This window comes from Vidua macroura, chromosome 6 (genome assembly GCF_024509145.1).
Source record: "Vidua macroura isolate BioBank_ID:100142 chromosome 6, ASM2450914v1, whole genome shotgun sequence".
Classification (NCBI taxonomy): Eukaryota; Metazoa; Chordata; class Aves; order Passeriformes; family Viduidae; genus Vidua; species Vidua macroura.
In genome coordinates this window covers 56,321,995-56,349,441 of record NC_071576.1, presented here as the reverse complement: position 1 = coordinate 56,349,441, position 27,447 = coordinate 56,321,995, and the positions used below count along the sequence as shown (strand labels likewise).

Below are 27,447 nucleotides of genomic sequence, written 5' to 3'. Positions count from 1 at the left end.
CCAGGAGAAGGCATGGAGAGCTCTTGGGCAGCCTGAGGAGGAGGCAAACAGGGCTGTTACTGAGCTTCCTCCAGGGCATGCTGAATACATGATTAAAATGTAAAAAGCTGGAATTTGCCAGACTGCCATCTTGCTGAAGGCAGAGCTGGAGCCATCTGTTCCCTCTGCCTGATTCTGGGCATACCTTCCTCCCCCTGCTCTTGGGAAACGCAACAGGGATGGCAAAATTCCACTGGGTCCAGCTCTATCTCTGTGCCATTCCTCCCCCTGCCTGAGTGCCTGGAGTCTGGGACAGGAAGGAATTAAGGGGGGAAAATTTGCTGCCAGTCCTATAAGATGATCTCCAGCAGGATGTTGTCCAGGTGGAATGAAGGATTCTCCCTGGCTATTCCCTGTGGAGGCACCAGACCAGGGTCTGGCCCACGCCGGTCATGCTGACCACGCGGTAGCCGAGGCTCTCCAGCTTGTCCAGGACCACGCACGGAGCGTCGTTCACGTAGTACTCACAGCTGCACCCAGGAAAGATGGGAATGAGGTGAGCTGGGGGAGGAGAAGATGGGAATTTCCTGGTGGAAGTGAGCCTGCCTCGCTCCTAATCCCTCTAAGACCAGCGGCCACACGTGGCACAGGCGTCTGTGACACAGGGCCTTGGTTAACCCTGGGGGAAGGCACAGCCCGAGGTGCCAAACCACAGGAATCCTGTCCAGGAGGGAAGGATCAGGTTGAATGGGAATGTGGCTCAGGGGCTGCTGTCCAGAGCCACATGCTGCCTGGTAACTGGGCTGACACTGCAGCAGAGGGTTCACAGGTAAACACTGTGAGCACGTTTTTAGCATATCTGGGAATTCATGGAGGAGGAGAGGAATGAGTCAGGTGCTTCTAAGGAATGAAATCCCAGTGTTCTACCCATGTCAGAATATGTCTGTGAGGTGGGTGGGTTTGAGAGACTGTTCGAATTTGGGGATTGGAACAAAGTGATGCTTTCAGGCAGGTGGGAAACCTTTGGAAAGCCAGTAGTCATCCATCCTGCATGGATGTGCCAGGCAAGGTGGAGCCCAGGCTCTTCTGTTCCAGCAGTGCCTGGGAGTGGTACTGGGATCCTTGTCCAGCACTGATTCCCTGTTGGTTTGTGCTGGCTCTATGCATGGAGCAGAAGCTGTCCCACATTCCTACCCCTCAATCCCAGAAGCTCCAGGGCTGTGACACTGCTCCCCAGTGAAGGGACCAGGCACAGACTGGGCTGAATTGGCTGGGGACAACTGAGCTGAGCTGGCCAGTGGGACCTTTGGATGTGCCAGCCTCTCCTTTGACATGACTTGCGGGACAAGGCCCAGAGCAGCTCAGCTGTAGCTGACTTGCAGTGCCGGATAAGCAGATAATGATAGGCTGCAGGATCACTGGGGATCCTGTTTGGGCACCTGAACAAAGCTTCTCCTGCTTTTCCTACTAATAATGATAAAGAAATCCAAAAGCCTTTCCAAAGCTTCTCCTGCTTGGATTTCAGACCCATGCTGGAGCTGGGAGTGCTTTAAAGCACGAAATAACCTGAGATGTGAAAGATTTTCCAGTTTCTCAAGACTGTACTTGGCTGTAATTATAGATGTGGTGTAAAGATAATGTGCATTATTATAAGTGTCTTTGAAGTCTGTTCTTTCTCCAGGAGGGTTGCTACATACACTTCAGATTCGCAGTGGGAGCTGGTAAATATTATTCCCACTATTCAGAGGAAGTTGCAGAGGCAGGGATTTGTAGAAACCTAAAAAGCAGAGTATCTGAGCTAAAAGCAGGAGGCAAGAGTTCCCAGGGCTTTATCCCAGCTGTGTGTTGAGGGAAATGAAGATTGCACACTGTGGGTATCAGATCTGCTGCTGTCTCTGTGTGCATCCAGTCGGGATGGAGGGGCTGGGATACCTGCAAAGCCTTTTCTTCCAGGTAAACCCCACCCCACCCCTTGCCCCACCTGGCTGCCCCAAGGGCTCTGACCCCAAGTGAGAGGGCAGGGACTATATCCCTGCTCCCCACACCTTGTGGGACTTAATGAGGGGCCGTGTGTCTGTGCAGAGCTGAGGAACAGAATCTGTGTGCTCCCTCATTACAGGGATTTCAGCTTCACCTCTACATCCCAGTTTCCAGCAGGTCTCTGCTGCTTGGGCTTTTCCTTCAGGCTCCCTACAAAGTCGTGGCTAAAGTTCTGGGGCCCAAGGTGCTACAGGAAGGGGGTTTGCAGCATCCATAACCAGGCTCTGCTCATGAAGGAATTGGAGATGGAAAATCCTGCTCGGCCACGGTGCAGGTCCCGGAGCTCCCAGCCCTGGTTGGGATTCTGGAGGAGGCGGCCAAGCTCGCCCCCGCTGGCACGTGGCTGTGCTCCGGGGGGTGCCAGCAGCCACATTGCAGCCAGGGGACTTCCCCCACTGCTCAGGCACACAGGGAGGACGTGCTGTGCCTCAGGGATGTGCCGCAGGGACACAGCGGAGCTCCCAGCTGTGACATGGGCTGGGAGCAGGTGGGGCAAGAGGAGCTCAAAACGCTCCGGGACACGGGGAGAGGAGAGAGGTGGTGAATCCACCAGGGAGATCCCATAGGAAGCTCGTATCCTTTCCCCAAAACAAGCAGAATGTGGTGCTTCTGTTCCTTACAGTGCTGCGCCTCCCCCAGCTGCTGGGGCAGGCACCACAGAGGCTTTTATCTGTCTTTGCCTGTCCTTTCCACCTGAATCACAGGGATCCTTGACCAAATCTCTCAGGATCCAGCTCCTTCTTGGAGCCTGTTGTGTTTCTCTCTGTCTCCCATCCCGTTGCGTAACTCCGGGCTCCGCACGGCGGGTGGCAGCACGACTCTGGCGCTGCTGCCAATCTCTGCCCCACCCACGGGCTTGGGAATAGCAGCATGGAGAGGGATCAGCCCGGCAAACCCCCCAGGAATGCAGCTGGGATGGGGAGGCCCTCTATACTTACATTTTATCTCCTTACTATTGACACTTCCCACCGCACTCAGATTTTTAATGCTGCAGCAGCCGAGGATCCAGCCCTTGGTGTTGGCCAGTCTGGTGCTGAGTTGGAGGGTTTTCCCAGCTCCCCAGCTCCATGGATGGAAGATTTGGGAGGTTTGGGTCCCCCCCCCCCTCCCAGGGAAAACCAGGAAGTGGGATATTGAGGAAAAAAAAGAAAAAAATGGGCCAAACCATGAGGAAGATGCTGGTCACATCTCTGAGTGGCACTTGGCCAAAGGCTGGGGTCAAACTCTGCATGGTCAAAGAGGTGACAAATATCCGCCGCTTGGGAACTTGCCAGTGGAGGAGTTGGAGTCAGGGTTGGCACAATGGGAAGCAGCTCCAACCCCAGGGCTCAGCTGCCCTTGGAAAAGATTTGGGAGGTGTTGGGAAGGGCTGGCTCAGGTGAAGCCTCGAGCTGCACTGGAGAGTAGGATGGAATGGACAGACAGGCTGCAGCTCGGAGGGATGGGATGGACAGAACTGGGTGAGCATTCTGGTGTCTCAGCACCAAGAAAGGCACAGGCAGAGCAAGGCAGGGATGGCACCGAGAGAGGGAAAGAGGGGTTCAGGTGCTAAAACAGGGTCAGAGCAAGGGAAAATAAAGAACCAAGTGAAGTATCAGGCAGCATTTCCTCATTAACAGGATACATGGGAGTCCTGGGATTAACTGTACAGCTGGAAGGAGCTGTGGGGAATTCCAGGAGTGAAAATGTTCTGCATTCCTTGGGAAAATAATGAGAGGAGGACTTACAAATTGTTCCCCAGTGTGGTCCTCTTTGTGGCCCCCAGGATACTCATCAGGTGGGGATCCGAGTGCTCGTCGCCCACCATGGTGGGCCCAGCCTCCTGTGGGACAGGCACAGAGTGGTGAGTGACACGCGGTGACACGGCCACCCCCTGTTCCCAGCACAGCTCCAATGAGAGCCCTTAAGGAAGGGAATTGCCATCAGCCCACCCTGGGTGGAGGGGCCCTCAGTCCTGGCCACTGCCAGGAAGGTGCAGCTGCTCACCTGGGAAGGTTCCAGCCTCAGCTCGATGCCAAGTTTCATGCTGGAAATGTTTGCTTTGCCCCTTTGGTAAAGAGTAGAGCTTCCAAAGCCTCTGAAGGGCAGACTGAGCCCTGCTGCTCCAGGCTGTTCCTTCCAGTGCCATAATCCATGTGTCCCTTCCTGTACCTCATCCATAATCACTCAATCAACTTGTATGATCCCAAATGCCACTGCCAGCAGCTGCTTTGGTGCTGCAGCATCCCCACACATCCCCATTCCCAATCCACTGCCGCTTCTTTTGGGACATCTCCAGTGGCAGTAGCAGCAGTGTCCATCACAACTCCCTCCCTCTGCTCATTTGCTGTTTTCACTGTCCCTACTTCCTGCCCCAAACCACACCAGCAGATCCAGGCTTCTGGATTTCGGGAAAAGGGAAACCTCAGATAAACACACAGCTGTGAGTTCCTAGAGTCCTGCAGGATGTGGGTGCTGCCAGTGCCGGGGAGTAACGTTTACTTTGTGGCTTTATCTGATAGGGACAGCCAGCAATGCCACCAGTGCTCCTGGACACTGATCCCAGGCAGAGATCCCAACCACTGCCCAGCTCCCGTCTGCCCCAGCCATGCCCACTCCCTTGGCCGCCTTTTCCACCCTGGAATGGCTGTCTGGGGACGAGGGAAAACCAGCTGCGAGGACAAGAGGGGCCGTCCCTTTGGCGTTCGTGGGATCCTGCCGCAAGTTTCCCAAGTGAGTCGCTGTTTGGGACAGGAGGCTTTGGGGGCAGCAGAGCCGGGGTGGAGGCACCGGGGGCTCTCACGGGGGGCTGTCCCAGGCCGCTGGAGCACAGCCTGGCCGTGCTGGGGTCCCCCAAGTCTGCATCACCCCCCGACCCCCCAGCAGCAGCAGGGCCAGCCCATGCCGGGATCGCACCGGTGACGGTGGCACCGCGGGCTGAGCGGGTCTCACGGCTCGCCCCGGTCGGTCCCTGCCCGCCCCCCGAAATTCCCCACCCTCAGGGGTCCCGCCGGGACTCACCAGGCGGATTTGGGTGCTAATGAGCAGGTACGGCATCTCCCGCCGGCTCCCGCCGCCGCTCCTGGGGGACCGTGCCCGGGGCCGCCCCCGGTCCCGCCCCGCCACCACCGCCCCCGGGCAGCGGGGGGGAAAAGGCTCCCGAGGGGCTCGGGGGGGCTGGGGAGCGGGAGGCACCCGGGGGGCTCCGGCGGATCCCTCGGGATCTCGGTGCTGCCGTCCCAACAAGGGATGGGCAGGAGATGAAGGGCTGGAAGGTGATGGAGCAGGAGGGGACAGACAGAAGGTGATGAGCAGGGAGAGGATGGACCAGGAGATGAGATGCAGGGACGTGGAGGACAGGGAGATGTAGGACAGGGAGATGATGAGCAGGGAGGCAATGAACAAGGAGATGATGAACAGGGAGATAATGGATAAAGGAGACGAAGAAAGCGGAAATTAATAGCAGGGAGATAAAGGAGCAGGAAATAACAGCAGGGAGGTGAGGTCTGGGAGATGGCGGAGCAGGAGCCAGGCAGGTGGGCCCTGCAGAGCATTCCCACTCCCACCCTGCAGTCTGACCAAACATTCCCCTGTAGCAGAATGTTTAGCATTGCCAACATTTTTTTGGGAAAAATCTGTTTTTCTACTGGCTGTTGAGTTATTATCTGAGAACACGGGGGATTTAAATCCCTTCATAATTGGAGAAGTTCCATTTCCTAAGACTGGGGCAGGCAGAGGTGCTGCACATCCATTATTATTGATGTGTTATTAATTATTAATTGTTGTTGTTGTTATAATTATTGTTGTTGTTATTGACATTGTCATTGACCCGTTGGTTGTGTTTGGTGAGATACAAGAAACCCCAGAGGCTGATGGTCTCCTCTTGCTAAAGCACATCCCACAAATCCCAGTATGTCCATTAGGAGCTCCCTGTGGGATACCTCCCCCCACGGGTTAAACATCAGCTTGTTCTGATCTTTCCTATCCTCAGCAGAGCCTCCTCCCCAAGTCCTGGAACAGCTGGAATGTTTGCTCATTGCTCTCCTGTCCCAATGCAAACCTGTTGCCCAATGAAGCAAGGGCACATTTCACCCAGCTGGGTTGGATTTTGACAGAATTCCCATAATCCATTACCCCTTTGGATCTCTGCTGGGCACGTGTGGTCTGCGGTTAGGCAGGGAATTATATGGATATGAAACCCAGACCTTTCCAGAAATTAAAGGAAAACTAGCCAGGGTTCTGGCAGCCTGCCCAGCTCTGGGTCTGACTCTTTCCTGGGGAAAAAAGATAGGAAGGAAAAAAGAGGGAAATGAGAGCAGAGCTATACATAACATTTTAATATTGAATTTCTTGAGGAGATACCGCAATCTGGGAGGCAGACAGATCTCATCCATCATCCCAAAGCAGCTAATCACCCTCTGGCTCCGAGCTGGCTGCTCCCAGCTCTCCTTGCACTGGGCTGGCTCAGAATTGCTCCCCATAATTCACATAAAGGGAAGCAGAAGGTTCTTTGGCTCTGCCCAAATCCTGCTGTCACCCAAACCCCCAGGAGCGGGGAGCACACAAAGGGCTTGGTTTCCCTCTCCTGACTGGCACCTTTCTATAAGGAATCCTTTGGCTCTTCCAGAAAAAGGTATTTCTAGTTTCAATGATTCCAGGGTAAAGAAGTTCTTCCCGGGGGATCCCACCAGGAATGGAACCGCCCACCACATTTCCTGCAGAAGGGAGAATCCCAACCCCAAATGCTTGGGATGATTGTTTGGCCACTCTTGTCTCCTTGACCTATTCCACCTAAAATCCATTATCTCATCCCCAAAACCGCTCCCACAGCCAGCCCCGTGCCCAGCTCCCTCACTACAATAACCCGTCCCGCTCAGCTCCCTTGGCCACCCCAAATCCCCCATTTTTTGGGGCATGTTTGTCCCTCACTGCTGGGAGCCGAACACCAAACCCAGCGGGGTTTCCTCCCGCGTGTGGGAGCGCCCACAGAGCGTCGGGCTGTCCGGGGACACCCGGCCTGTCCCCTCCACACCCGGCCTGTCCCCTCCACACCCGGCCTGTCCCCTGCCCAGCCGGGCCGAGGTGTTGTCACCACAGCGGGACAGCTGCCGAGGTGGCAGCAGGTGACAGCCGGCGGCCTTGGGGGGGTTTTTCCTCAGGGCCTGGGGGGGCCCGTTGGTGACACCCCCGGTGCGGGTCCCCGTCCCCGTCCGGGCGTCACCGCAGGCGCGCGCCCCGCTGTGGGCGTGGCCCCGCCGCCCCGCGCGGCGATGACGTCACGCGGGCATACACCGCTCCCTTCCCGCCCCGTTGTCGCCTCTTCGTGACGTCATCGCTCAGCGCCGCAGGCGGTGCCGCGCGCCCGGAGCGGCCATGGCGGTGGCGGGGCCGGGCCGGGCCGGGCCCCGGCTGGGGATGGCGCTGGGGCTGGCGGCGGGCGCCGGCCTCTGCTTCGGCGTGCTCTGGGTCATGCGCCGCCGCTCCAGGGAGGCGGCGGGGCGGCCGCGCCGCGGTACGAGCGGGATCGGGCGGCGGGGAAGCCGGGTCGGGATGCGGGGAATGGGGCTGGAATGGAGAGGAATGTGGCTGGAGCTGGCTCTGGAATAGAGGGAATGGGGCTGGAATGGGGAAAATGGGATAGGGAGGGACGGAGCTGGAATGGAGGAAATGGAATGGGGTTGGAACAGAGACGAATGGGGTTCGAATGGGAAGAGTGGGGGGAAACGCGATTAGAGTAGGAAGAATGGGGTTGAAACGGGGACAGTGGGGTTGTAGTGCGGGAAATGGGGTTGGAAAAGGAAGAACGGAGCTGGAGTAGGAGAGAATTGGGATGGAATGCGGGGAATGGGATGGATTGGGGGTGCGGGGTTGGAATAGGGGGGGAATGGGGCCGGGATAGGGGGAGGTGAGGTTTGGGGTGTTGAGCTTTTAGAAAGTGCCGATTCGGAACCCTGAACTTGCTGGGTTTCACCCACGTCTGTGCAAAACTTCGGGAACAGAAAATGAAACCGTGTTTTTCACAGTGATCGTAGAATAATGGGATCCTGGAATGGTTTGGGTGGGAAGGGACCTTAAAGCTCATCCAGTGCCACCCCCTGCCATGAGCAGGGACACCTTCCACTATCCCAGGCTGCTCCAAGCCCCAGCCAGCCTGACCTTGGACACTGCCAGGGATGGGGCAGCCACAGCTTCCCTGGGCACCCTGGGCCTGGGCCTGAACACCCTTAGAGGGAAAGATTCCTTCCAATATCCCATCTAAATCTCCCCTTTTTCAGTTTGGCGTTATTCCCCTTTGTCCTGTCACTCCAGGCCCTTGTGAAGAGTCTCTTTTCCATTTTTCCTTCAGGCTCCTTCAGGGGGCAGTTGGGTCACTGCAGATCCTTCGCTTTTCCAGGCTGAACAATCCCAGCTCTCCCAGCCTTTCCGTGCACCCCTCTGATCCCCTCGGTGTCCCTGTCAACACCGGGCCTCGTGTCCCCTGCCAACAGAGCCGTGGCCACATCTCCCTCCCCCTGCAATCTGGGGGGGAGTTCTGAGGGCCTCCTTGTGCTCCGCTGCAGGGCATGCAGGGCAGGCCGTGCCCGGGGCGCTGCTCCCGGCGGGCACGGGCGATGGAGCCGTGCCCAGCCCCCTGCCGAGGCAGGACGAGCTGCTGGAGCGCCTGGACTTCGTGGTGAGGAACGTGGCGGAGCTGAGGAAGGAGGTGGAGGAGCTGCGGAACAGCCTGCAGGACCTGGCGGTGGAGATCGTGGGGGAAGTCAGGTGCTGCCCCTCTCTCCCGGGCCTGCAGCAGTCCCTGCCTGCACGGGAAAACAGCCGCGGGATCCCGGGATTCTCCTGGGCTGGGAGGGACCTCAGAGCCCGCCCGCCCATGGGCAGGGACACCTTCCACCCGCCCAAGTTGCTCCAAGCCCTGTCCAGCCTGTCCTGGAATGCTCCCAAGGGATGGGGCAGCCGCAGCTTCCCTGGGAAATCCATTCCAGTGCTGCACCAGCCTCACAGGGAAAGATCCGTTCTCTGTATCCAACCTAAATTTCCCCTCTTCCACTCTGACCCGCTCTGTCGCTCCAGTTCCTGATGCAGAGGCTGGATGAACAGCACATCTGTGGATCCCGTATGGGTTCTCCATGGAGGAGGATTTGCTTTACCTGCAGATATATTATATTAGTTACATTATATTATATAATATATTTTATATCATTATAACTATATATAAAAAGATATAATTATATGTCACATATTATACAATATGCATTATATAATACACTCATAATACATTAACACATAATACATAATATAATAATACATTATAGATTGTGATATATATTATATAACTATAATTGTATATATAACACATTATATATTGTATAATTATATATATATAATACATATTTTACAGAATACAAAATTAGCTCCATTTGAGTTTGTACAAACACCTCTTGAATTCTTTGCCTAGAAAGGGAATTGGGTGGAGTCTGCTGGAGAGGAGAAGGGGAATAGCAGATATTTCACTACCAAATATTTATTTCTCTTCCTTTTTCTTTCCCTCCAGGACCCACCTGGAGGAAACCCAGCGTGTCACTCGCAGGAGGAAGTTCCCCTTCTCCAGGGACAGAAGTGACTCCACATGCTCCAGCTCTATTTATTTCACAGCCAGCTCAGGGAATCCCAACACAGATGATGGAGAGAGTGAAGGGGGGTAAGCAGAGCACTGGGACAGATGTTTTAGGGGATTTGGTGCCACATCATGTTTGGAACATAAAGAAGGGAATTTTCTTCCCCTGCAGCCTGTTTTAATTTGCTTTTGTTCCAGTAAGTGTGTTACTGCCAGGGCCAGACTGAGAGATCTGAAATGATCCTGACTTTTAGAGAAATTAAAAAAAAAAAAAAGAGGGGTTTTAAAGAAATAATTTGATTAAGGAACCTTGCAGAAGGAAGGGAAGTACAAGTCCAGCCTGGCAATGGAGTGAGAGAGTTTGGAAATCAAATTTCCAGGCAATATATGTTACATTAAAATGATCAGATCATCGAATCAGCAAATATGCTGAGGTGGAAGGGACCCAGGAGGATCATCCAAGTCCAACTCCTGGCCCTGCACATGACAGAAAAGTTCTGTGTGGTGTAAGAACATCATTAAAAATGCCAATATAGCTGCAGGTTTATTCCTGTTAGACAGGTAGCAAGTTCTCCTGCACCTGTGGCTGCTGATATTCTGATTGAGGAAATGCTGCTCCTTTGTGCCTGAATCTGACCACTTCTGTAGCCTTTGGGGTATGGAAGTGTGTCCCAAAACAGCTGGTACAGCTATATACATTTTCCCAGAGCAGTTGGGATGAAATATCATTTAAAGAGGGATTTCAGAGCAGTGGGAGCATTTTCAGGGGGAATTTGGGCAGCCAAATGACCCGGGGGCTGGTGCCAGCTGCCATTTCAGCAGGGATTTGTCCTGCCAGGACAAAGGACAGGGATCTGGGACTGCCCTAAGCTCCTGTTTGTCTCTGATAACTAGAGCTGGTGAGGGTGATCTCATTGGGGTTGTAGAGCTTCATTCAGCTCAAGTGGGTGTTGGGATGAGAGGGAAATTAGGAAGGGAGTGATTCATGGTGGTGTAATAGGTAAGGAGGCTGCAGAACCAATTTTAGAGCTGTGGAGTTGGTTCTGAAGGCAGGACATGGGTGTTTGGATAACAGCAGATACACTGAGCAGATGCACCAGGGGGACAAGGGTTTGTGTAGAACTGCTGGAAAAAGGGGTTTTGGCCACACATCCCAGCCCTGGCTGTCAGAAAACTGAGTTCAGATCACAGAAAATTGTGACAGAGGCCAAGAATTCAGGGTTGCAGAAAAGACACCTTCTCTGGGGACAGGGGTGTATTTTACTGTAAAACCTCATTAATTTATTGGGAATCCAGTGGTGGTTGGTGGAGTCCTTACCTTTTAATTAACATCTGTAATTAGCTGTAATGACCACTGTGGGGATTGGTGGATTAGCAGCTCTCACCTGATTTAAAACTGGAATCTCAGGTAATGCCTCACTCTGGTCCTATACAGAGAGGTGTAAAAATATCAGTCAGGCCAGGACCAGCTGCCTGTAGTGTGCAGTGTCGTCTGCTAGGGATGTAAATGTGCTTGACAAGTAACATTTTCAGGGTAGGAAATGTAAATTTTGGAAAAAACCACTGAAGCTTTGAAGCAGGCACTGGGAGGAGGAATGAGCCTGTTGCCAACAGATGGATTTCAGCTGGGGTTCCTTGCTGACAGCTGAAGTCTTTCAGTGAAATTCAGATCAAAAACTCCCCATATCAGCTTTATTTTGTGAACCATGTGGGCATGAGCAGCTTCTCCAATTTCAGACACAATTCCCAAAAATCTCTCAAGAGTTTCCAGGGGGATTGTGCTGCTTAATTTCCCTGTGTGGCTTTGGGTTTTGTGTTTCTTCACCTCCTCTTCCCGTGGGCTCTGTTTTCCTTCAGGGTCACCATATTAAAGTATCCCAGAGCTTTCCATCATTGTAATCTCAGGAAAACAGGCTGATAACACCTAAATCCCTTAATCTCCCTGAAAACTTTGGGTTTCCTTGTGTTTTTGAGCTGGCAGAATCTCATAGGGGCTGTCTGGCAGAAAACACGGTTGATTTTTGAGCTGAAGGGCTGAAATCTTGGCAGCTGCCAGTAAAATGTTGGGGGTTAGGATGGGGAAATCAGGGAATTCAAGGAGTTTGTGTTTAATTACTGGAAATGAGGTGGTCTAGAGAGTTAATAATGCCATTAATATTAAGAAATGTAAATAACTGAGGGTTTTAATCTGAGGCAGAGCGTGCCGGTGTCACCTACCCTTGTCTTGGTTATCTGTTAATTCAGTGTCATCTCCAGCATGGCATCCTTGCTTTCCTGCCTTTGCAGTGTGAGGCTGGTGCTTTATTTCTTGCCTTAAAATGTTTCAGGACAACGTGGTGGGGTTTTGAAAATTTGGGTGAGGGCTGGAGGCTGCAGTGAGGGAGCAGAGAGGGGAATTCCTGAGAATGAGGGATGGTTCTCAGGAAGCTTTGATAGCTAAACGTGTCTTGTTATCTGTGTGTGGGCAAAGCCCTGTCACTGCCTCCTTCAGATAGGGGCTGTGGTCACATATCTGTGTCCCCAGACAAAGGCAGGGCCACAGGCTGTCCCTGGGAGGAGGAAGCATCCAGGACAGAGGGAGGCACAGCTGGAAGTACCCAGTGCCCCCAGAGTGCAGGGAACTCAGATCCAGCAGAACTGCTGAAGTTCTCTTGGGCAGGTACTGACTTAAATCAACAAAGCCCCTGTGTTCAAGTGAACATTTTGAAATGACTGGCTGATTTGTGCCTGTTCTGTAGTTAAGAGCTTGCAGGTGAAAGTGAGGGGCACAGATAGTCTTGTTTGGAAAGGAATCAGCTCTGTAAGTAGACTCCCTGCTGCTGTGGTACCACTGTGTAACCCTGGTTTAAATTTCAAATTTTAAATTCCCAGCTTGGGTGCTGGGGGAGCTTAATTTTCTCAATTTTCAGGAGCTTTGATCTGAGCTTTACAGGATCACTGAGGTTAGGAGGAGCTTGACAGAGTGTGCAGGGGAGGTGGGGACAGTTAGAATCCTGGAATGGTTTGGGAGGGAAGGGACCTTAAAGCTCATCCAGTGCCACCCCCTGTCCTGGGCAGGGACACCTTCCATAGACCAGGTTGCTCAAAACTGATTTGGCACTTAACTTTGTTGCCACCTTCATCCTTCAACTTTCTGAGGGTGATAGGAGAAATGAGGTTGTGTGAGACACTTGGGTTGTGCAGTTTTCTCTGGGATGAGTCAAGATACTCTTCCTCTCCTCTCCTCAAACTGCTTTGGTGATGTTTTTTTCCCCCAAAGTTACACCACGGCCAACGCCGAGTCCGACTACGACCGCGAGTCGGAGCGGGAGAGCGAGGACGAAGTGAGCTGTGACACAGTGAGGACCGTGCGCAGGGGCTCCCTGGACCTGGTCCCCGAGGATGAAAGCCCTCTGCTCCTGGATTCCTCGCTGGAGGAGGGGCTGGGGCAGCTCCTGGAGCAGGCTGACCGCCTGCACAGCGGCGATGAGCAGGACAGGAGAGAGGGCTTCCAGCTGCTCCTCAACAACAAGCTGGCGGTATAGGTGCCTTGTTGTATTTTCCAGCACCAGGGGAGGGTCAGCTTGGATGTCAGGAGGGATTTCTTCACTCAGGATCCAACCTGGAACTGATCCCCAGAGCACTTGGGTGCCATGTCCAGTCATTCCTTGGACACCTCCAGAGATGAGGACTCCACCACCTCCCTGGGCAGCCTCTTCCATTGCCTGATCACTTTTTCCAGGAAGAAATTCCTCCTGGTGTCCAACCTAAACCTGCCCTGGCACAGCTTGAGGCCATTTCCTCTTGTCCTATCCCTTGTTCCCTGGGAGCAGAGCCTGGTTCCCCCTGGCTGCCCCCCCCTGTCAGGGAGTTGTGGAGAGGGAAAAGGTCCCTCCTGAGCATCCTTTTCTCCAGGCTGAGTCCCCCCAGCTCCGTTGCCTTCCCTGGATGTGCTCCATCCCCTCCCTCACTGCCCTTCTGACTTCAGGAGCCCAGAGCTGGGCACAGCACTGGAGGTGCCCCTGCAGGGAACTCTTCTGCAGCACTGACTTCTAAACTTGCCCTCGCTGTGGTTCCACTTTGCTTCCTTTGGAATTGGGGCATTTTAAAGCTTAGAAAAATCCCTGTGTGACTTCAGCTGTGAGTGCCCTGCTGTGTTTTGTTGCTGACCTGATGTGGGGTGTTTGGGATGTTTGTGTTCCCTGCAGTACGCGGGGCAGCGCGAGTTCCTGTGGCGCCTGGCGCGGGCGCACTGCGACATGTGGGAGCTGACGGAGGACGAGGACGAGAGGAGGTCCTATGCCACAGGGGGTAAGGAATCCCCTGCTGCCCCAAAGGAGGGCTGGCACTCAGCTGCACAGCCCCTCCACCTGCCAGCAGAGACACTGGTTTTCCCTAGAATCTGGTTTTTAGGGGAGTGGGAAGCAAGGATTTAAATGAATTTTTTGTGTTTGAAAATTGAGCTTTCTGAAAGAGTCTAAATAGAGACCTACTTAGAGCTGGGAAAGTTGTTTCTCAAGCCTGTCATCCATTTCTTTGTGATACTAAAATCAATCATAAATATGAAATAAACAAGCTTTGCTGTATCACCCTGGATTTTCTCTGTTGCCAGCATGTGCAGATAGAAAAACAATACCTATTTTTAAATTCCCTTTAACTTCATTCCCTCATTGTTCTTTACCACCTCAAAGGTGTCTGCAAGATTTTAGGTGAGACAAAATAGAACAAAAATCATCTTTATTACAGTTAAGATGTGCAACAAAATATACTAATCTAAATAATTTCTGTCTTGTTTATTATGCACATAACTAAATAGAGTTAGTTAATACTGTAGCTAATATAATTACTCTTTTCTGGGAATCAGTGGAGCCATTTAAACATTTAATTCTATGTTTTATATTGTCCTTTTAGCCATCAATAGGTGCTTAGTTTTCAGCTTTTTGAACCTGCCAGAGGATAAAATTATGTATGGGATGTTTCCAAGCCAATTGCATTATCAAATTGACAAATGTATGACTTTTATGCTGTTCTGTTGCTCTGACAGCCTCGGAGAAAGAAACTGGGAGAGAAAGCAACTGAATTTCTTACCTCTGACTACTTTTTTGTTCCAGGGAAGGAAGAGCTGGAACTTGCCTTGCAGAAATGGGATCAAAGTGCTGAGTGCCACCAGTGGTAAGTGACTTATTACTTCTTGCTTTTAAGAAGCGTAGGAAAAGGACCTGGAGGTTTTTGTGAGCTGAGCTGCAGTTAAAAAAATAATAAATACAACCCCCCCACAAACTTATTTGCTGTTACTTGCACTGTGCCACACTGGTGGTGTTTTTCCATAAAAAGCCATTTTTAGCAGCTTTGCTTAGTTGGTGTAAGGAATAACTTGACAGACAGTAGGTTTGGCTGTGATGGTAGGAATAAATTTGGGGTATCTTACAGCAACTTAATTATGAATTTCTCTCTGAAGAGTTCTGGAGGAAAAGCTCCCAAGTGGAGCTGCTTTTCAGGCAAGAGGGGATGTGTTTGACTCCATCAGCCAGGCCTGGGAGTGTGGGCTTGGTGCTCTGCCAAATTCCCTGTTTTCCACTTAATTCTGGAGGAAGGAGATCCATCACTCTCACCAGACAGGCTTTTACAGTCCCCTGGAAGTGTTTTCTGGCACTGCTGGCTCTGCTCTCATCACCCTGCAGGGCCCTTGGCTTGGAAATGAAGGGACACAGCAGCACATGGCTCTTTTTTATTTAAACAGAGATATTTTATGTATTTGTTCCATGCTAAAAGAAGAGATGATCTGCAGTTCAGCCAAGCAGTTGTGACCAACATTTCTGCACAGGGTTTCAGGGAGGAGGCAGGAGAGGGGGAAGGCTCCCTTCAGCAGCCTGGATGAGCAGGCTGTGCTTCCAGCTTGTGTGTGGAATTTTTCAATCTCCTTTATAAAAATCACTCCAAAAGAGAGTTTGTGAAGTGGCACAGATATTTAGAGATAAGGGATGCGCTTTTCTGTTACTCCAGTGAATTCCTCTGTGAATGGTGTTTGTCAGCAGTTGCACTGAAGGATTGACAGCACTTAAATTAGAATAAAAGGGATTTTTTTTTCTTCTTTAATGAAAATTATTGGGAAAAGAGGTTGCTGAGTGTCTTTGCCAAACAAGATCTGTGCTCTTGTAACGAGTAAATTTGCTTGAAGGATTGTTTTGAACTACTGGCATCTGAATAATGCCTTTACAATTTTAAACTGTGTTTCATCTGTTGGTAATGAATTACTGCTCTCAATTAAAGCTTTGATTGGAAGGAGGAATTTGAGAGCAGGAAAATCTCCAGCAGATCATGGTGCTGGGCTCTTGTCTGCTGGCTTAACTTCTTTGAGTGAATGGGGTTTAGTTGCCAGGGTGAATCTTAACATTTGTATTTTGCAAAGCCAGGTTCTACTCCAGTGTCCAAATATTGACAGTTTTGCCTTGGAATTCCAAGTTTGGGACAATTCTCGGCCCCTCAGACCCTTTCCTTAACAGGGATAAGGCTCCTTCCTGCACATCTTGTTTCCAATTCTCCAGGGCAGCTGGAGGAAGGAAACAGCAGAGCAGCATGTGGGAGGTGTGGGATTTCTTGGGGATGAATATGTTACTCCCTTTATCAGCACACAAATTACTATTTTCTGCCACGAATAGTACAGGAAATTATTCCCTTCCCAGCTCTGAAGTGGTCACAAGCTGGCTTAATTGCAGTCTTTCTTTATGCTAATTGAATTTACCCTGGGGATAAAAAGCAGCAGAAGTTTTAAAGCTTTTTTTTTGGGGTGGATTTGATGCCCCAAATGCTGGGGGAAGCGATCAGAGAACATTGCTCACATTTATTTAAATTACAGTTTTATTCTGTCATATTTCTCTCTAGTGACTAATTTCCTTGCTGAAGAATCCTTTATTATCTTCTGTCACAGGGGAGTAATTTATTATGTCTCACCACCCATGTTGTCTTTGCAATATTCTTCTCCCTCTTTCTTGTAGTTTTTCAGACAAAAGTGGAGGGATTCAGTGCAGGATACAAGCTGTGGGAGTGGCATGGCTTTGTGCTGGTGTGGTGTTCCTTTGCATTCTTTCTTCTACACACAGCAGTCACCATCATCTTTCTCCCACTGCATCTGGAATGGCCACTTTAATAGAAATATTCCCAGTTATTTTGCTGCCTCTCCACACAGGCTGTGTGAAGCTGATGTGGTGCAGGTCTCCTGGGCTGCATTTTTTCTCTGTGTGTGCATCATGTTATGTTCATTTTCTGTTTTATCAGTTGCCTCTTGAAAGTTTGTGGATTCCTTCAGATGAAATTGTGCTGGTTTTTGGTGCTTATTCATTGTCTTTTGTGCTTGTTATTTCCTCCTGCTGCCCATATCATTTCCAGTTTTTGAGGTGCCAAGGAAGACAAGAGGTACTTTGCCTACAGTTATCATTGCAAGGAAAAATTTCTCCCCTCAGTGCCTCGTTGTTGTTCAGTCATCACTGACATTTTAAAGAAACAAAGAAAGAAAATAACTGGGGAAGGGAAGGATTTCTGCTGGGGAATCAGTGCTGGCTACAGCTCCTTTTGGGGTTGGAAGGACTTGGCAGCAGGAGGAAAAGTGGTTTCTCACTTTGTGCCAGGGAGAGCAGTAAGCGTGTGGGGCTGTGTCTGGCCTGGCTTTGGGATCTGCCCAAGCACACAGGAGAGGCTTTCATGGCTCTGCTCTGGCCATGGAGGGTGGGACAAAGCTCTCCTTGCAGCTGTTGCTGTTGGAAGCCGGCCGGTGCCAAGGGAGCCGTCTCCAGGCAGAATGGAGCAGGAATTTGGTCAGGGCTGCACAGACAAGCCAGCCTTGTGCTGATCTCTGCCCCTGCTGCCCTTGGGAGGTTCCCTTGGGAAATGTGGGATTTGTGTTAGGCATTAAATGCATTTAGTGCCTTAAGAGCTGATCTGTGTATGGGAAGTGAGGGATTTGGAGGGAATGATCTTAGAGCCTCTCTGCTCCTGAGTTACAATTACCTGGTTCTTACCTCGTTTAGACACCAGAGTCTTTCTCTGCTTTGATTGTCAGAGATCTCTGAGCAGGTAGAGCTTTTGTCCATGTAAACTGATTTCTCCATGAGCTGATTTCAGCTCTTGAGTAGGACAGAGCAAGTTCCCAAGTCTGTGGGTGGATGGATGGATGGATGGATGGATGGATGGATGGATGGAGCATCAGTGGCTGCACAGACCTTTCAGAAATGAATTGAGAAACAACTGTGGCTTTCTAGAATTCCCAGCCTATTCCCTATGGGAGTTTTCAGCACAACTGCAAGCACAAGGCAGTGGCTTTAGGGATCAGGAAAGGAGAGCAAACTCTGGAATTGCCTTGGCTTCCATTCCTCTTGCTAAAAGTAATACTGGATATGCAACCAGAGGGATTTCAGAGAAACCTGAGGAAAATAGTGCAGGTGCTGTGTCAGGAGCTGCAGTTTGAGTTGGACATTTTGCCCTGGAAATGAAGCACTGTCTACTGAAAGCCCTCACTGTGGGAGGAATCATAAACTCCAGCCCCCTTGGAGTTATCCTGTGTGTTATGGAGAAGTGGGATTGGCTTGGATGAGTCTCCAAAATGTGCCCTTTCTTCCATGAGTCTGGCAGTTTGGTGGAACATCTTGATCATCAGCCCTTTTCAGTTCCGTGGGTACATCTGGCTGTCCGTGGGCAGATCCTGGATTTTTGAAAAGTCACAGCATTCCGGATATGCCTGGAGATGGCTTTAATTTAACACCTGGCAGTGCTTCAGCATTTCACTCTTGCTGCATCACTGCCCAGATCTGGCCAGTTCTGAGCCAGATTCTGGATTTATGAGCTGAGCATTTTCTGTTCTGCAGGCAGATTAAACAGAGAATTTGCTGTCAGTGTGATATGGGGCAGGAGCAACTCTGGGAATAGGTGTTAGGAAATAGTTCAGAATGTAGTGGAGGGAAAATAACATGGAATTAGAGCAGTCTGAATGCATCTCCCTGACTTGCCAGCCCTGGAAGGTGAATTCAGAAATGTGAACATCCAGAATACAGGAGCTCTCCCATATGGATGTTTGTGGGCTGTAAGGAAGGGGGAACATCAGCCTTCCCCACTTTTTCCTTCCATCTTGTCTCCCCTTGGAAGAGCCAAAGCTTTTTTTCCCAACCTCTTCAGGATCAGCTGGTCATTAATTTCAGGTTGAGTCACTGGGAGTTCTGCCGTCTCTCTCAAAGCACTAATTCCCAAATAAATTCTTACTTTAATTTTTGGTTGTTGCAGTCTAAATAACTGCCTGCTAATTCCCTGTCCCCTTACTGAAGTGCAGGGAGTCACATACATCTACCCAGTGCACAGGAAGGTGAAAAACTGGGAATGCTCACAAAATATTGGGAAAGTTGTCTTTGAGGTGGTTAAAAGAGCTAAGAGCTGTGTTTGGGCTAGCAGAGCCCCCTGACTGTGGAGGGGAGGTGCAGGAGGCTCTGTATTCTGTGGCAGAGTCCTGCTTCCAGGGAAGTCAAAGTGCAGAACCCAAAAAGTCCTTCACAGTCCTGAGCTCAAATCCTGGGGATTTAAGCTGGAAGATCAGGCTCTCTCAGCTGGGGGTTCCACAGAGTTTATTTTCTAATAAATGGGGAAATCCTGAGCTGAGATTCCAGGGGGAGCTGGTGTGTCAGCAGCTTAATGAGGAGTCTGGCTACTAATTAATCAAGGGATATCCTAAGGAAATCTCTGGATGGATCTGAGCAGTAATGCATAGGGCACCCACTGGTTACAGGGGATGAAAATCCCCATCATCATTACTTTTAATCTCTCCTGGTTCTGTTGCTCAGCCCTCGTGCACCTCCACAGTGCCTCTGGTGATGCTCATCCCGAGGCATCCCATGGAATGAGCTGGAATAAACCACTCCATCCTGCCAAGCTGAGCAAGCAGAGGGGAGAACAGCAGAAAGCAGAGCCTAAAATCCCAGAAGTGCAGAGCTGTGGGTGGGAAAATCCCCAACAGTCCAGTGGCCCTGAGCCTGGGATCAGCAAAGTTGGGTTGAGAAGAATCATCTTTCCTGGGAATACAGTGAAAATCAGATCAGATGTCTCTTCCCATATATATTTTTTAGTTTATTTCATGGCACCAAAATAGGACTGAAATTTAATTTACTGCTGCTTTTATGGCTTTTTCATCAACGTTTTACCAGGCTGTTAAAAAAACCCTGGAATTTCTATTTGACATGAGACTATTGTGTGATTTATTGTCTAGGAATATTTTATCTCATGATCTTAGAAAATAAGCTTTTTATTGGCTTGTATTTCTCAACCCCTGTCATGTTGTGGTTAGGGATGTTTAGTCCAGGCTGGTGTTTGTTGGGAAACAAACTGGAGAAGATCCTAAAAACACTTACTCCATCATCTGCACACAACAGAATGGGGTAGTAGAGCCCCAGCAGCAGGAAAAGATTTTTTTCCAGCTGGCAGGAAAAGATTTTTGTCCCATAACCCACTGATCTGGTAATCCTTGCCATTACCATGAAAAATAAGAATTTTAGAGCTGATCTAAGAGCTTTTCCACAAGCATGTTAACAAATTAAAGGAAGAGATTTATGGCAAAATGCTAAATTGTTCAGGAATCGTGATTTTGTGCTGTAACTTACACGCTGGAAATGGAGCAGTGAGGTGTGAGGGGATTTGTGGGATTTTGTGACTCTGAGGAAAGTGTAATTGGAGATTTAAAGGTCTCCTGACAGATTTCTGCACATCTTCTGTGGTTAATCATCCTGAAGGATGCTTTGGGATATCGATGTCGGTATCTGTGGCAGCACTGGGTTGTGGGTGTAGGAAAGGGGATTTTTATTTGCATCTTTCTGCTTTCCAGCTTTATTTTTTGCAAAAATGAGCCATGTTATTTATTTGTCTGTCTGTTCCACTTGATGTTTTTTGAGCCAAACTCAGAGAAGGGATGGCAATGTCCTCCACTCCCAGAGCTCTTCACCAAAGCAGGATAGGAGAGGCCAAACTTCCATCTGCATGTTTTGTCCCACTTGAGAGCTTTCTGAGCTGTTGTTGTTTCTTGGGAAGTGATGCAGGGAGGGAGGTTTTGAACCACTGTGATGCAGGGAGGTGAGGTGGGAAGGTGCAAATCCACAGGGAATTAATCTTGAATTTCACGGCTCGTGCAAGAACTGCTTTTGCTGGGGCCTCGCTTCTCAGGCTCACAACTCACAGTCTCTTACTGGACAAAACTAAATGTCTTTGCACTTTCAACACTGAACATGTGTCATTCTGTTTCCCAGCTGCAGGATGTAGGTAGGTTTTCCAAGTATTTCCCTGGAAGTAGAGCCCTGTGTGCTGCAGCTGGGCTGCTGCGTAAGGAGGTCGCTGCGCCCCGTAGTTTAGATTAGAGCTGCTCTTAGTCTGCCTCTTGCTGCAGTAACTTCACTCTGCACTGCTCTGGGTTCTGGCACAGCTTTCCCTGCTCAGAGAAGCAATTCCAGGTGTGGAAGTGTGCTGCTCCTGGTTTTTAGCCATCAGTGCAGTGAGTTTGTGTCATGCCCAGCCCCTCTGGCTGCCTCGTCCTTCGAGCTCATTCCTTCCTGGGTGCTACATTTTTGCTGCTTCTGTCTCTTCCTGTGAAGGATGTGCTGTGTTCCTTGTTTTCCCCACTAAGGGGTGAAGCTTTAATGCACTTCACAGAATCCTAGGATGGTTTGGGTTGGAAGGAACCTTAAAGCTCATCCCATTCAACCCCTGCCATGGGCAGGGACACTTTCCACTACCCCAGGCTGCTCCAAACACTGTCCAGCCTGGCTTTGAGCACTTGTAGATCTTCCTTCTGCAGCCATGGACAGAGGTAAATGTGGACTCAATGTGGATTCAATCCCAGCTGGCTCATGCAGCTGTCTCCCCATGCAGGTTTGCCATCCTTTGTGGGCAGGTGTCGGAGCAGGAGAGCATTCCCAAGCGCATCCAGGCTGGATATGTTTTCAAGGTGAGTGGCCAGGAGGTGCTGGGCTTTGTCTCAGTATCAAACAACACTCATTTCTGCAGCAGGAAATGGTGAAAATTGGCTCCAGTTCTTCTTAGGGAAGGAGTAGATTTCAGAGGTGCCACGAGTGGGTGGTTTGGGGTGAGGAGGCTGATTCCAGCCATGCCTTTTGGGAGTGACTGGGCTGAGTGCAGTTTTACACGCTGTAATTGCAGAAAAGAAGAGAAATCTTGCAAATGAATTTAGGTAAAGGATGAGACTTAGAGCTTGAAACATGGAATTATTATGTAGTGACAACATGCAGCACCAGCTTGTCTGCAGTATGTGCCTGTGAACGACCCACACTCTCCCAGGAAGCAGTTACTGCTCAAAGAGGATTTCATTTGCCTCACATTCCCTTTTTTTTTTTTATCCCTCCTATTATTACTATTGTTATGATGCCTTGTGGATGTTCCAGAGGAAAAGGATGTACATGGAACAGGCCACAGGTTATTGTTTCCCCATCAGCCTTTGGCATGATTAGTGAGGTTATGGCAAAGCTCTGGAGCAGGAATAAAATGCAGGGCAGCTTCTGTGTGTGTATGTGTGCAGAAATTCCTGTCCCTGAGGCTGGAGAAATACTGCTTTTCCTTGCTCACTGAATCCAGTCTAATTTTACTGTTTGTGACACTTAAATTGTGGATTCCTTCCTTTCCTCTTTCTCCACCTGCTCTGGTGGATATTTTATTTGCTTTTGACAAAGAAGTGACACGTGCTGGTGATGCTTTCCCACAGGAACACATTGATAAAGCCATTGCCCTGAAGCCACAGGACCCACAGCTCTACTATCTGCTGGGCAGGTGGTGTTACCAGGTAACAGAATTTATCATCACCCCCTGGGGAGGCCTCTGAAGGGTTCAGAGCTCCAACCTTGGGTTTTTAGTCACTGCTGGTGGCATGGGAAGGGAAATGGCAAAGGGTGGGTTAGGAAAATCCCAAGCTGCAAACTCCTTTCCTGCTCCCAGTGCTTTGCTTGGTAAAAACAACCTTGCTTCCATCCTCTGCGCACACAGGGATGTGGTCAAGGCCACGTGAGGAGCTTCTGCTCACAGTGTTGGTGTGTGATGTGTTGCATGTGTCCCCCTGCCCCTGCCACACACAGAATTGGAGGCACTGGCAGCACGTGCCAACTGCTTAATACTTCCTGACAGGGAAAAGCTTGGAGTCAGATGCCAAGCTCTCAATCAGATTTAAAGCCTAAAAAAGGAATAAAAGTCTGCAGTGACTGTTGCTGTTCCATTTGTGCCATTGGAAAGCACTTTGTTGGGAATGGAGCCGTGGTGCAGAGATTGTAGCTGGGATAATTGACAGTGGGAATTACAGAGCAGCCCTGAGCTGAACTACTGGGAGCTTCTGGCTCTTTTCCTTTGTGGTAAAAGAGCCTTCCTTCATGCTCAGCCAGGAGCTGCTGAAGCAGTGGAATAAAACCACAGATGGAGAAGTATGGTAGTGCTTCATCTAGTCAGCATTGTTAGAATTATACAGGATTAAACAGGGTATTGTCAGAGGGAGGTGGTGGAGTCCCTGTCCCTGGAGGTGTTCAGGGAATGCCTGGAGGTGGCACTCAGTGCTCTGGGCTGGGTGACAAGGTGGGGATTGTCACAGTTTGGCCTCCATGGGCTGGGAAGGTTTTTCCAACCTAAATGATCCATGATTATCTGGTGGGAAGGCTTCAGCCTGCCTCTCCCAAGGAATCACAGGGTGGGGGGGAGCAGGATCTTTTGGAAGGTTTAGGCTGGGAGAAGGGAAGAGTACAAGTGGGGACTGGTGTGGCTGCAGCATGGCAGGTTGGGATTTGGGGCCATCCAAATCCCAGATGTATGGAACTGCAAAAACTGACCTGGGACAAGGGAAAGCAAATCTGGTTAAATTCTGTGGCTAGACTTGGATACTCCATGGGAATATTCCAACACTGCCGAGGGGTTTGGCTTCCTCCCTGCTGCGGGAGCAGCTCCCAGGGGCTGGGCAGGCCCTTGTTCCTGTGCTGGTGTCGGATGGATGGGCCAGGTTGCCCTTTTGTCTGTGCAGGTTGCCCACCTGGGCTGGCTGGAGAAGAGGACGGTGTCGGCGCTGTTCGAGGCCCCCCCGACAGCCACGGTGCAGGACGCACTCCAGAACTTCCTGCGGGTAAGGAAATGTGGGAATGTGCCAGGAAGGGCCATCACTGACCTGCCCAGCTCACAGGGATGGCACTGGGCTGCTTGGATCCCTCCTGGTGCTTCCCCATGGCCTGGGACCTGCGTGGAAGGAAAGCTGCTGAGAGGGAAATTTGAGAAGTGTCCATTCCAGAATAGCCAGACAAAAGAATGGGTTGTTGAAGATGTCAGAATTGCAGCCCAAAGTGTTGGGAATTGGTTTAGCAGGAGTTGGTTTTCCTTTCTAAGGCTGCACAGCAATTCCTTGCTCAGTACTGGATACATCTGGGCTGTGCTTCCAGGGTCTGGGAGCTGGCAGCTCCTTCCTCAGAATATTTTACCTAAAGCCTGGCTGACTTTTCCATTTCAAACTTTTCCAGACAACTGCTTGAAGGTTTCAGGGGCATAGTGCTTTATGTATTTATTAGGATTCTCCTGCCTGCCATCTATTTATTTTCCTTTAAAAGCTGCAGTGAGCCTGATGTAAGAATTAACTGTGACCTTGCATATCCTTATGTCTGCTCTTCCCTGTCACATCCTCCCTCTGTTCCTGTAGGTCGAGGAGCTGAGCCCAGGGTTTTCCAAAGCAGGAAGAGTTTACATTGCCAAGGTAACCACTCACTTCTTGTTTGTTCAGGGGGTAAGAAATATTTGTATTAAAAATGATCTTTGGCTGTAAAGTGCTGACCAGGTAAAAAATACTCCATGCAGGAGCAAAATTTTTTAGAATGATAATAGTTTCTTTTATCCTTTACATCTTCTTAGGCCAAATCACCTCGTGCAGAAGTTTTAAAATTCAGGGTCTTTGCCTTTGAGTCACCCAGTGGAGCATCCCTGGTTTTTAACAGATGAAATTCTGTGTAAAGCAGGAATGGTGACTTGGCAGCCATGGGCTGGAAGTTTAATCCTACCCTACCACGACTTCTGTGGTGATAAAGCCAGAGAATCATGGGGAGAAGTAAAGGATAAAGGATTTCTCTTTCTCCAGCATAGGAGTCTTGAGCCTTCTTGCTGAGGGTTTTTTAGCACCCACTTCCTTTTCCTGGGTGTATTTTGTGGTCTCCAAAATACCTCCGAGACTCTCTGGGCACCCAAAATCTTCCTGTTCCCGGAGGGATCACTGTGCCTCAGCTGCTGGTCACATGGAGAATATTTCATACCTATTTTGGGACCTGACACTCCTGTAGATAATATTTTTTGCATTTTCAGCAGGCTGGAGAACGATGTACTCTGAGGAGAGAAGTTTTGTGGAGGAAATGGTGTGAGGAAGAGGGGAAACAGCAACTGAAAATCAAAGTAGGGCTTTGAAAAGGGTGAAAACCACAGGAACACCTTAAAATGTCCAAGCAAAACCCAATCTCCTTCCCCAAAATGAAAGAGTCAAATATAATTTAGTATTCCAAGATCTGGTGGTGCTTCTGACATCTTGTGGCTGAGGGATACTGCAGGACATGCCAGTGCAAAGGGTGAAGAGACAGAAACAGCTCTTCTTAGCAGTTGCCCAGTTCCATTTGCTGCCTGTTTTCTCCCATTTAACTCCTCTCCCATGGCCATTTTCCCTCCCCAGTGCTACAGGGACCTCGGGAACGCCTCGGCGGCGGTGCTGTGGATGGACCTCGCCGCGGAGCTGCCAGGGTACACCAAAGAGGTAACACTCAGCAGGAGCAGAAATGGATTCTGCACCTCTGCTCCACTCCTGTGAGATCCCAGCTGGATCACTGCATCCACAGAGAGCAAATCCAGAGGAGGGACAAGTTGGTTGGAGAGATGGAGCACCTCTGCCATGAGGAAAGGCTGAGAGAATTGGGATTGTTCAGCCTGAAATAAAGGAAGTTTGTGGTGCCCTAATTGTGGCCTTCCAGTGACAGGAAAGAGGGAGAGAATTTACAAGGGTCTGGAATGACAGGAAGAGGGGGAATGGCTTCAAACTGAAAGAGGTTATGCTTGGATCAGGTATTAGGAGGAAATTCTTCCCTGTGAGGGTGCTGAGGCTACCCCATCCCTGGAAGTGTCCAAGGCTTGGAGCAACCTGAGCTAGTGGAAGGTGTCCCTGCCCAGGAACTGGATGGGCTTTAAGATCCTTTTCAACCCAGACCATTCCAGGACTCCATGATATGCTCAAAAGCTGGTTTGGGGTTGGAGAAAAAGAAGGAAAGTGGTGTTTTTTATTTCTTTTAATCAAGCTGTACATTTATGAATTTCCTTCTTGCATTTCCAGGATGCAGAAAGCGAGAGGGAACTTGAGGAGATGCGCTCAGTCTGAGAGAAATAATTTTGGAAAAACTCATCCCACTGCAGAGACAGTAAAATTCCAAATGGATTTCATGATCCTGACAATTACAAGTACACTTCATGGATAAGCCACAAGAGCTTACAGGAAAACACCCAGCAGCACATCCAGGAGGACATCTTGGAATTAATGGGATAAAATAGTGATTTATTTTCCTTTGCAGAGCACTGCGTGTGTTTGATTTTAAGATCCCTAAAAATGTGACATTCCTGGAAAAAAAGGGGAAATGCGGAGGTTTATAGGTAGAGTTTGTGATATAAAAACATTTGTGTTTTTATATATATATATGTGTCAGAGATACGTGAGATACTTTGTGATATAAATATGTATTATATATATATTTTTATGTATGTGTGTATAAATATATATATTTATATATATATATGCACATATATATATATGCACATATATATTTTATATCACACTCTTTGCCTGTCAGAAATCCTGGCTGGTGAGCTCCCAATTCATTCCTGAGGAAAACTTGAGCCAAATTTTTTTCCAATTTATTTGTATTGTCTTTTCCATAGTAATTAAGGGAATCAGTTGTAATAACTGTTTAATGGCTTTTGTCGACGTTTTGGGGAGATCAGTTTCCAAGTGGGACCAAGGAACTTCTCTGCACAATCCAGACTGGATGTTAAGAGGTTCATTAGTCAAAGAAGTGAGGAATAGGATTTTAAACTTCAGGATTTTCTCCCAGTGATGTTTCTGTCTTCCTTCACATGAGGCTGAAAACTTCTGTCCTTCCAAACCGTGCTGCCGTGGTTTAGGTGGAATGACTGAGTTTGGGAAGTAGTTCTTGATCAGAGAACAGGCCACAGGGGTGGGAATATCCTGTGGCAAAGATGCTGTTTCGCTGTGATGAACTTCTGCCACTGACCAGATTAATTCTCTTCGAATTAATTATCTCCTGGACTAACGAGGCGACGCCGAGGAGGTGAAGCTGACGGCTGACATTCCTCTTGCAGCTCCTGGGGACCAAACAGGAACAGGGAACTGTGCTGGATGCTGACACACATGGGGAAGGAAAATGTGCTGTGGAATTCCCCACATATTTATCAAGGCTTTGTTGATATCCCTTAAAATTCCAAAGGCAGCTACTGAACACTAATTCCTGAATGTCTGTTTCATGCTGGGGTGGTTGTGAGGGGTAAAGTGAGGAGTGTGTGAGTAAAACATTCCTTAAATCACCTTCTTTTCCCCTTGCATTGTGGTGGGTTTGTTACTTTCTGAAAATAACACTGAAGGGGAAAAGCACAGCAGACTCCAGCATTAAAACTTCCTGGATTGCAGATGTGGGTGCTGCAGGGGTGGGTGACAGCCTGGGGGCAGGCACTGGCCAAAGCACAGCTGGGGAGGTTTGGGAGGATTTGGAGCCATGGAGGAACTGTCTGGACTGATGGGCCTGTGCTCAGGCCAGTGCAGG

General features: G+C 49.7%; 2 protein-coding genes across 5 annotated transcripts; one reads left to right on the top strand and one right to left on the bottom strand.

Moving 5' to 3' along the window:
- Positions 1–266: 266 nt before the first annotated feature.
- On the bottom strand, positions 267–7,224 carry GCHFR (GTP cyclohydrolase I feedback regulator). 3 transcript variants are annotated; one of them, XM_053981177.1, is made up of 4 exons: positions 5,020–7,224; positions 4,006–4,164; positions 3,747–3,841; positions 267–509 (listed from the first exon to the last, which is right to left on the bottom strand). In XM_053981177.1, exons 1-4 carry the CDS (start codon positions 5,053–5,055, stop codon positions 386–388), a joined length of 414 nt encoding a protein of 137 aa, XP_053837152.1. In that variant the 5' UTR covers positions 5,056–7,224; the 3' UTR covers positions 267–385. The 3 variants fall into 3 exon arrangements, with proteins under 3 accessions (XP_053837152.1, XP_053837154.1, XP_053837153.1); XM_053981179.1 differs by lacking the exon at positions 4,006–4,164 and having other exon boundaries at positions 5,020–7,221; XM_053981178.1 differs by lacking the exon at positions 5,020–7,224 and having other exon boundaries at positions 4,006–4,528.
- On the top strand, positions 3,812–27,211 carry RMDN3 (regulator of microtubule dynamics 3). Of its 2 annotated transcripts, XM_053981173.1 has the most exons (13): positions 3,812–3,862; positions 4,521–4,731; positions 8,568–8,760; positions 9,551–9,697; positions 12,873–13,131; positions 13,801–13,903; positions 14,704–14,764; positions 21,485–21,560; positions 22,332–22,409; positions 23,625–23,723; positions 24,288–24,341; positions 25,299–25,379; positions 25,950–27,211. In XM_053981173.1, exons 2-13 carry the CDS (start codon positions 4,533–4,535, stop codon positions 25,992–25,994), a joined length of 1,395 nt encoding a protein of 464 aa, XP_053837148.1. In that variant the 5' UTR covers positions 3,812–3,862; positions 4,521–4,532; the 3' UTR covers positions 25,995–27,211. The 2 variants fall into 2 exon arrangements, with proteins under 2 accessions (XP_053837148.1, XP_053837149.1); XM_053981174.1 differs by lacking the exons at positions 3,812–3,862; positions 4,521–4,731 and adding an exon at positions 7,363–7,510.
- The last annotated feature ends 236 nt before the right edge of the window (positions 27,212–27,447 follow it).